Source organism: Arachis ipaensis, chromosome B6, assembly GCF_059453495.1.
Source record: "Arachis ipaensis isolate K30076 ecotype BB chromosome B6, ASM5945349v1, whole genome shotgun sequence".
Classification (NCBI taxonomy): domain Eukaryota; kingdom Viridiplantae; phylum Streptophyta; class Magnoliopsida; order Fabales; family Fabaceae; genus Arachis; species Arachis ipaensis.
This window is the reverse complement of record NC_142441.1, coordinates 16355644-16366114: the sequence shown is the minus strand read 5'-3', so window position 1 is coordinate 16366114 and position 10471 is coordinate 16355644. Positions and strand designations below refer to the sequence as shown.

At 30.5% G+C, this 10471-nt stretch overlaps 1 protein-coding gene across 1 annotated transcript; it reads right to left on the bottom strand.

The window, feature by feature from the left end:
* Positions 1-382: 382 nt before the first annotated feature.
* On the bottom strand, positions 383-3162 carry LOC107645817 (ammonium transporter 2 member 4). Its single transcript, XM_016349939.3, has 3 exons — positions 2594-3162; positions 1306-1591; positions 383-1219 (listed from the first exon to the last, which is right to left on the bottom strand). The coding sequence occupies exons 1-3, from the start codon at positions 3158-3160 to the stop codon at positions 630-632; spliced, it is 1443 nt and encodes a 480-aa protein (XP_016205425.1). The 5' UTR covers positions 3161-3162; the 3' UTR covers positions 383-629.
* Between the last annotated feature and the right edge of the window lie 7309 nt (positions 3163-10471).

Sequence of the window (10471 nt, the reverse complement as noted above, 5' to 3'; positions counted from 1 at the left end):
AATTTTAACTTTGTCCTTTGTCCTTTGTCCTAACCATAATCCTTCTTGAACCTCCTTTCTTTTTCTCCTTATTCTGCCTCCTACTTTCTCATCCAATTACTGCCTCCCTTCTCTATCCTTCTCACCTCCTCTCTTAAAATATTATGTCTTGTGCATCATTATCAACAGTATAAAAATTATCTTTTTGTTGTGTTTCTTTTTGTGTGTGTCTTTGTCTCTGATTTTGATAAAGATACTAACCACATAAATACTAACTAAGGTCTTAACAAGGAGGGAAGATCTAATGGATCACTCAAATTCCATCATCCGTAGTATTTTTTCAGCTGATAAATAGAGAACAAGAACTGCAATTTCAACACTGTTTTACATAAGGAAACAGAGGAGCAAACTAAATGTTGTTCACATTTATAAAGATATCACCCGTACAATACACATCACACTCATTTAATCTTCTTTATAAATCACCGTGGTCATCGTTATATTCCAACTCTACATGATGATATCCTTTATCCTATCTTTGATTTTCTTTTTTTCCCCTTACAAGTAGAACTCCATGTGGAGTGTTCTTTATTTACATGTATGGAAATATAATAAATTGAAGAATCAAAGTGAGGTTAATGCCTTTCTACTCAAACCATTTGAACTTCACTAGAAGCCTTCTTGGTTGATGATTCGTCAATGGAGGACGAAAAATCTTTTGTGTCATAAACTTTGTTTTGCTTTACATTCTCAAACTTGGTATCCTTATCCTGATGGGAACACCACAAGGCAAATGCCTCTTCTCCATGCATGCTTTTGTCACCACCTACTTGCAATGCATCCTCATCATCAACCCTTAATGGCACTATGCTCCTCACAACCAAGCATATCACGGTTGTACTAATAACATTAAATACAACTACAAAAATAGTGGCTTCAAGTTGGATCCCCAACTGAGTCAAACCAGCATGGGCTAAACCATTTTTAAGGCCATAAAAGAGTCCAGTGTATTTCTTCCAATCAGGCACTCCATAGAAGAGGCGACACAATTTAGGAACAGCAAATAAGCCTGTTAGAATTCCACCAAGAATTCCGGTTATGGCATGTGTGTGAAAAATGGCCATTGGATCATCTATTTTGTTTAAGAATTCGAACTTCTTGTGAAGCACCATCAATGTGTACCAGGGTACACTTCCTGAGAACAAACCCATCAAAATTGCTGCCCAACCTTGCACTATTCCTGAAAATTATTATCTAACAGTTTTCAGTTATCAACTTTATAAAACATAACTGCAGGTGAATTGAATCTTGGGCGTTAAAGTATACCTGCGGCGGGTGTAATGCAAACAAGGCCGGTGATCAAGCCTTGAATGGCGCCAAACATGGTTGGCTTACCGAAACATAAAGTGTCGAGGACGAGCCATGTGATGATGCTAGTAGCAGCGCAGACATGAGTGTTTAGAATTGCGAGAGATGCAAGTGTGTTCACAGCAAGCGGAGCACCGCCGTTGAAGCCTGACCACCCCATCCAAACCAAGCCCGCACCTCCCAATGCTACAATCATATTATTTGAAGCAAATGCTTCTCTTTCCTTCTCTGATCTTGGACCCACCTAATTTAATTGTGACCAAAATATATTAATATTCACAATAACTATTTTAAAATAATATTAATACAAAAAAACTCTCTCTCTCTCTTCCCCTACCTTTTCATATTTTGGATAATTTATGTAAATATTTGGATTAAGTAAGATTTTGACTTCTACTATATAAGTGAAAAATTTTTTTTGTCCGGAACCTTTTTCTACATACAAAATTGTCTCTAAAATTTAACTTGATTTTAAAATCGTCCTTACTTTACGGACTAAAATCGTACAAAAGTGATGGTAGAAGAGGAAACAGAAGTAGATTATGGGGAACTTCTTCTTTTCTTCCCCTTTTTCTTCTCTTTTCCTTCATAGGAGCAAAACACTCCATTTCTCTTATTTTTTTTATTTTATACTTTTTTTTGTTATGGATAATTTGATCCAAAATTTTAATATTTAAGTAAAAAGGAAGATTTTAAAATTTGATTTTAAATTTTAGAGATAATTTTGTATACAAAAAAATATTAAAAATGAAAAAAATTTTCAGCCTATACTTTAAGAACCAAAATCGTACTTAACCCTAAATATTTTGAATGATATTATTGGTAAGATTTTGAATTCTTTTTTTTTTTTAATTTTAAATGTTTATTTGAATGCTTTTAGAATTTTTTGATATATGATAAATTTAGGATTTTTATTTTAACAATTCATATATTTTTATTTTTGAATTTTTAAATAAAACTTATTATAAAATTAAAATTAAAAAAAATTGTATTGATTTGAAAAAAATTCAGTATCATCATTTGAATTAATATTAGTTAAAATCAATAATTTTTGGTTTTAATTTATTTGTTGATTTAATTTTTTTCATAGTTTACATTTTTATTATTAACTGACGTTTCTTAAAGCATATTTTTTAACCGTTGTCAAATGAACAACTTTAGAAAAAATTGTTTTTACTGTGTTTGTAGGAGTATACTAGTTTGTACAAGGTGGGTTATTAATGAAAAAAAAGATGTAATGGCATACCCAAAAAGCTGCGGTAATGCCAGCAACACCAGCAGAGACATGAATAACAAGGCCACCAGCAAAGTCAATAACTCCAAGCTTAAATAACCACCCATTCGGGCTCCAAATACTGAAAGCAGTGATCGTGTATGAAAATGTAAGCCAGAGAGGAACAAACAGCATCCATGCACGGAAGTTCATTCTTCCAAGCAATGAACCGCCAATAAGAACCAGAGTAATGGCCGCAAATACTCCTTGAAAGAACACCATCGTTGCAGTAGGGAACGCTCCCAGAAACGACTTCCCTAGAAGGAATTTCTCGTCCAACGCCACCGCCGGCTTGCCCAAGAAAAACACCCATTCTTCGCCGAACGACATGCGGTAAGCCCAGCTGGCCCAACAAACGAACACGGCGGAGAAAGCGTATAAGGCCATGAAGGCCGAGTTGATGGCCCATGACCTGCTCACCATGCTTCCGTACAAGATTACTAGCCCTGGAATTGTTTGCATCCCCACCATTGTTGCCGCCATCAGCTGCCATGCATTGTCTCCCTTGTTCATCCACTCAGGACTCGTCTCGTCTCCCATTATCGATCACCTCCCTTAGCTTCTTTCTATGCAATTAGTTACTAATTAATGTCACTTATAATCAACCTTATTAATTAGTTTCATTCTAATCTTTGTTTCTTGATATATATATAGGACTGGATAGGCCGGCTAAATAATCGCAACACATACATGAAAAAGTCAGCTATCAAATCATTCTAAAAGTGAGTGATGTGATTATTTTGCTTAACTAATTTTAAAGTTTAAGTTAATGATGGCCTTGCGCATTCCTCTCCAATCGTGATTATTTTGTCATAAGATTTTTAAACAATCTAGAGTTAATTAAGGACCGCGAATGTACATTACATGACAAATAATATCATCAGTTACATTCTAACGCACAAGATGGAATTGAAGTAGAATTATGTTTCTTAGTTGATTTAGTGCAACTTAGATAATATCGACAGATACCACCACTTCAATGCATGCCAAACCAATATCCACGACAGTTTGCAGGCCACAGTTTCTTTTTTACTCATTGTTTTCTAATACATCTCAAACATTGGCAAATGTCTCAATGATATTAATGCTGCCCTGTAGGTTAATTGAGATGCACAACAGTCTTGGGTTTAAATTTTTTATTTTAATATGTGAATGTATGAAAAATGATTTCATTAAATTACTAATTCTTTATGCCATGAAAAGACCAACTTTAACAGGGGTAAGGTAAGAGATGATGTTGATGAGAAATTAAATGAGTGAGGAAAAGTTTCCATACTTCTAGAAAGCAAAACAAGTTGGGCAATAAGACATTAGTATACTGTTTAAAAAATAGAAAATGTCTTATAATTTAATTAATAAAGACACAGAAAATGCATGTGAGAGTTTATACGTGATGATTAGCGAGTAACCATTTTTTAAGTATACTGCTAGTTAGCCGAATGCTATTGCATATGCACCTTAATATGTTATTTTAATTTGTCCCATCCGTTATACTTCGAATACCTTCGAACTAACTGTTTCAAATGTCCAAGTACTTAATTATATAATTAAATGCCCCATCAATAATATAATATAACATATCATTAATATGGGAAGAGATTTTCTAAATACATTATGTGCTCATTGTTCTGAAAAGAGTCAAAAGGCCAGGCATTGCAATAATACATTGTTACACTCCATGCACACATGATCAACAACATAAATTAATTGAAACATTATCCAATACAATTCCGATCTCTTTCCTCGATTGCATTGCTTCTGCTAGTTCCTCATAATCCAAAAAACTTCTAATTTTGTTAGTAACTCTTGCTGGGGATACTCTTTAATAATATATTTGTTCTTCAAAGCATGATTGAAGGGACATTAAGGACGGATGAGATTAAATTAACTCAATGGGTCACCATTAATCGTTCCTAATCCACTACCAAGCCCAACCCACCACTCTGAAATCCTTTTTTCTTCATTACTTTCGTCACAAGGTCAACAACATTGGAAATATCTCTCCTTACCATATTATCCAAAATCCCACTTCCATAAGATCAGAAATATTATTCTACAATAATGACCAATAATTTGGAAACAAGCTAAGCTAGGGAGGAAAAAAAATTGAATCTCCTTCTAATGAGTATAATGAAGTAACATCATATATAATAAACCTTCTAAATATCTTTTTTAAATATTAAATAAAAGAAAAATAGACTTTCTTCATCATAATAATTAAACTGATGAGTCAATAAGATAAATGCCATAAATATATTAAATTTTTTTGTCTTGCTTAATAATTAAGAAGATTTACAGATATAAAAAATATTAAGGGACTAATATTTTTTTATTTATTTTATCGTGTATTTAAATTAATAGTAACTAATTTTTCACTTTTTATCTCTAAAAGTGATCATTTTTAGTATTTTTGATAAAAAGAAATATTAAAAGACCAAAATTTATTATTTGTAATGTTTAAAAGTGTTGACCATAATTATATTATTGAATTATTAGATTAAAAGAATTAAATTTATAGCTAAAAATATTTAATAAAAGTTTTTCTCTTTGATGAATATTAAGCGATCAATATTTTTTTTACCTTATATTATATTTGAACTGATGATATTAGTCAATTTTGACTCTACCATTCCTAATAAATATTAGAAAACTCCATTACAAGCTAATAATATAGATTGTGCTGGTTCACATTCTTTCTCTAGCAAACTCCCATCACATTATTGGTTCCATCGAAACCAAATCGTGGCTTGAGCGAAGGAAAAGCCACCCTCTATATATGTTACCTCCATGGGAGCTAGCAAAGCAAGGACCAATAAGGAGTAGAAGGAAATTACGCTAGCTGGAACTTCAGTAATGATATGATCGATAGTCATTTTTATAAATAAAAAAAAAAGGACAGTAATTTAATTAGTTTCTTAAAATTAATGTTCACAAGCTAGCTCTTGCTTTATTTAAGATGGCTTAATAATTAATTAAATTAATTATTGCAGAAACTTATACATTGTTTACGCTAAATTAGAACAATGATAGGAAGAATCTAATACACATGTATTTCAATGGATGTTGCAGTAATGATGACTAATGAATTGCTTAATAGTATAACTTATATATATAATATACTATACAATAATCATATCTATAATATAGCATGAATTCAATGGCTCCAATAATACAATATTATTGTTGAAAACAATTTGTGACTTGCAAACCTCTCTGGGACTAAGATGTATATACTAATTATTATATATGATGCATTGGAAACAAATAACAAGAAAAATTATTCCCAATTTTTTATATCAGTTTGTTTCTTCAGATCTGGAAATTAAGAGGAACACGACCTTAATTAATATATTGTAATTCACCAGGTTAATTGGTAAGTGATGAATTGAAACGAAATTAAAAGGAAAAATGATTACTGTGATTCATAGATCAGATCAAGCTACACAGATCGAAAAACCTAGCTAGAAATATATGTCACAGAAAACATGGATAATACTTGAATACACACCTGATGATGAATACTTGAATCCTGCAAATTCTTGAGCCGTTCAGAAAACATGGACAGCGACAACGCATAATTTGAAATCTCTTATCTTATCCATCCATATATATCAAATATTTATAACAAAAATTAAAGAAAAAGAATGAAGGAAACCTTGTTCTAGCTAGGGTTTTGTAGTGGCATGGAATCATCTATGAGGGAAAGAAATAATTAGGGTTTATATATATATGCTACCATTGCAACAGATGAAGCTCCCACATGATCTGATCTTGCCACCACACACAAATATAAGGAAGAAGGAAGGTAATAAGTTCAGATCATGCTGGCAGCTTTAACTGTTGCAGGTGCACCAGATTCGCCAACAAGAAGAGAGAACAAATACACTTGAATTCTGCGCTGCTTATTATCTCTCTTCTTTTCTTAACTTGAGGCTCTAAATAGGGATAACACACTGCTGGGAGCTTCTCATACAAACTTTATATAAGTAGAAATAAATAGGAAGATATATATCCACTTGTTCCTTATAATTTTTCTTTATTTTATTTTTTGTCCCTCTTTTAATTATTACTATTATTACTAAAAATTTAATTTTAATATATTAACTATGTAATTATTTAATTACATTTATTTTTTTAATGACTATTTATTTTGTCAATGTATAAAATAATGACTATGTTACGTGTATACTAAAATTAACTACTAAAATTGGCTACTAGTATAAAATGTATATTAGAATACAAATACACATTGAAAATAAATTAAACCACACAAATATTTATACACAAATACATTAATAACTGATTTTAATGACTAATTTTAATATAGGGGGTGTACATGGCCCAGTGCAACCTGGACCTAAATATTTTAGGAGTTAGTTTGGTGTGATTTTATCTGATCTAAGGCTGGGTACGAGTTTCAAAAATAGATCCGATCATAATTTTAGGTCGGATCTGGGTCAAGGCGAACCCAGTTTCACCCGATTCATGTGCTTCCTAAGAAAACTAGAAAAAGTATATATCAATATTATGTTATATTAATTATAAGTTTATTATTTTATCTTTAATCACACTTATAGAATTAGAAAATAGATCAAAAAAGTATCAAATTAGAATTTATAGATAAATTTAAGTTCAAATATGGATATCAGCTTCTCAATAATAAGTTTTTTTTTTATAAATAAATGGTCATAAATAAGTTTTTTTTATAAATTATTGTTAAAGTTATAAAGGTCCAGTTTTTATCCGGTTTTGATATGTTATAATTGTCGTCCGAAAATATTTAGGTTTCATCGGGTTTAGTATCGGATTAGAATCTAAAAAATAGACCCAATGTATATTTAGGATCGAGTCTAAACTAGGACAAACTCAATTTTACCTGTCTCATGTACACTCCTATTTTAATGTATAAATAATATTTTTAAATGTTAATATAAAATTATTTGTAGTGATATGTCATTATATAATTAAACATAAATATAAAATTATTTTAAACTGAAATTGTATTAAAATTAATTTTTTATTATTAATTAAGGGATCGGCTAGAGACTTGGACCATCTCTCTTGATTCCAAAAAGCAGCTAGGTTTTGCTGTCTATGGTGTCATATCTTTTGTCTCATATACACATACATTAAGATAGATCGCTGTCTCTCTTTTTTATATTTTGTTTTTATTTTTTTTTTCTTATAAAAAAAAACGTTGCCTATGAGTAGCAGCATCTACCCTATTGATAGACATCCATACCTAATCCCTTTATGTATGCATATTGTAGTTAATCTTTTGATTTTGAAATAGCTGCAGTCCAGAACAAATTAAAGTAGTCAATTTATATTAACTAGGCCAAATAAAGATGAGTTGGATATTAAACCATATATACATTAGATGCTGAAAAGTAAAACAAACAAGGAGCGAAAGATGCATGCATGTGGTCCAATAGTTATAACGAATTTAAAAATATCACGCTCACGCCACCACAGAGACTAGTCTATAATTTATAACTATTATTCTAGATATAACCCAAGAGAGCTTTTAAAACTTTTAGTTGAATGAACCTTTCATGCTTTAACAACTTTATCTTTCTTATATATATCTGCCCGTGTTGCATGTAAGGTAGGCATAAACTAGAATGTGTGCGAGCAATGAGTAGTAGTAGTGGTACCCTATAGTAGGGGACCATTTTGCAATTTTCACTTTTGTGCATAGGTTCTATCAAATCAGATCATATGCCATATGGTTCACACAATTAAAAGGGGAAATAGTTAAGGATGAAAACAGTATCAAAATTTTTATTATACGCAACAAAATTTTCACTATTAATTTGAAAAGATATGTGACTTGAACCCGCGACCTCTTAATTGAGTATAGAGAGTTTATGCCATTTGAGCTATAACTCATTGGCATACATGAATACATATTAGATGCTCAAGAAAAAATTTAATTATGCTACTAAAAAAAGTTTGATTATTTGGTTACAACAAGTTTAATTACTTTATTGAAAAAATGTGAATCAACATGTATATATTAAAAAAATTTTATTTTTGATACAATTATATAATAGCAAGAGGATTTAGATTTGATGTTTTGATTTTTAAATCTTATTAATATTAGATAGATTGAATTCTTGAGAGTGAAAAAGTTGGTATAAAAAAATTTTCCTAATGAAATGTGCAAATTTTAATATTTTAATTTTTGAAGAATGATTAAATATTTATATTTTTTACTTTGATAATCTCATTATGCTGTTAATATTAAAATATGCTAAAAAACTTGTCTATCTAAACAAAGACTAAACCTTTTTTTAAGTGAAAAGATTGGTAAAATAAATAAAAAAATGATAGGCTTGTGGCAGTATTAGAGTTTTTGCTGGAAGAGGACCAACGGGAAAGACATAACTTAATTAAAAAGACGCAAAAAAAAAAAAAAAATCAGGAGACCAAACTATAAGACAGAGAACTTTATACATAGGGTTAAATATGATTTTGGTTTTTTAAGATATAAATTGAAAATTTTTTTTACTTTTAACTTTTTGTTTTTGCATATAAAATTGTCCTTATTTAACCTGGTTTTAAAATCAAACTAAGGTGGTAGCAAAAGTAGAAGCAGAGGTGGATCGTGGACAGCTTCTTCTTCTTTTCTTTTTCCTTTTTCTTCTTTCCTTTCTTCTTTGTAGGAGCAGAAATACTATTTTTTTCTTATCTTTTTTATTTTATAATTTTTTTGTTATAGATAATTTGGTCTAAAAATTTAAAATTTAAATAAAAATAACGATTTTAAAACTTAATTTCAGACTTTTGGGATGATTTTGTATGCAAAAAAATATTAGAGACAAAAAAAATTTTCAACCTATACCTTAAAGATCAAAATTGTACTTAACTCTTATACGTGAATATTATCAATTTGAAAGCGGTCATCCCCTTCTTATATACTAAGCTTCAATCACTCTTGAATTAAAGCTGTATAATTCATATAAGATAGAAATTATAAATTTAATAGTAATTAAATTATTATTTGCTTATTTCACTTTTATTTTTTTGAGAGAGGATCTATTCATCCCCTTGAACAGGGATCTACAAAGCCCCCACATGCTATATATGCATACCTTTACGTTGTTGGTAGTTGATAGAGCCTTCGATTAGATTCTCTAACCAAAGAAGAAGTGCAGCAAAATATAATTCCTCAAGTTGATGTTTTGCAAGCTAGCCACATGAACATAATAGTTGTAATCGAAACTTTCTTCAAATTAAGTACTTGTCACATATATTTATTTTATAGCTAGGAGTATTATTTAATTTTGCGAGTCATTGTTAGTTTTGTTGCAGTTGCACGATGGGTTAGGCCACAAGAGGCGGGGCCGGATAAGGAATCATGTTAGAACTAATTATGGGAAAATTATTGGAAAGATTTAATTATTAAAAAATTGTTAATATAAAAATGATTAAAAAAATTAATTTCTAATTTTTTATAATATTGAAAGAGAAAGATCAACCTTTTTTAAAAAGACAATAATTTTTTTATTTATTTCTCTCTTATAAATATACTTTTTATGATTTACTATTGTTCTAGCAAGGAAATTCCTTCCGAGCTATGTGTCGGCCTCACGTCAATCCTAGTGTGCCTGATAACCTGAACCGAACTAAGAATATCCTCGTGAACTCAGACCCAAGCGTGGTACCTGCAAAAAGGACTCCGACACCTAAGTCAGTAAAAGAATCACTTAAATTAAAATGTACATATGATCGGGACGTTATGTGATGGTATGTTACTGGAGTGAATTTGATCTGTTCTCTATCGTCGGTACCAGCTAGATTTATAGCCCAATCATTGTGGAATTAGTCGTTGGTTTTATCCGAGAT

Bases quoted from the DNA above. Each gene is read 5' to 3' on its own strand.
- LOC107645817 (XM_016349939.3), bottom strand. From the start codon at position 3,160: ATGGGAGACGAGACGAGTCCTGAGTGGATGAACAAGGGAGACAATGCA. The intron at 1,592-2,593 runs GTATGCCATTAC...CAATTAAATTAG, and splicing joins GCATTACCGCAGCTTTTTGG to GTGGGTCCAAGATCAGAGAA. The intron at 1,220-1,305 runs GTATACTTTAAC...AATAATTTTCAG, and splicing joins TTGCATTACACCCGCCGCAG to GAATAGTGCAAGGTTGGGCA.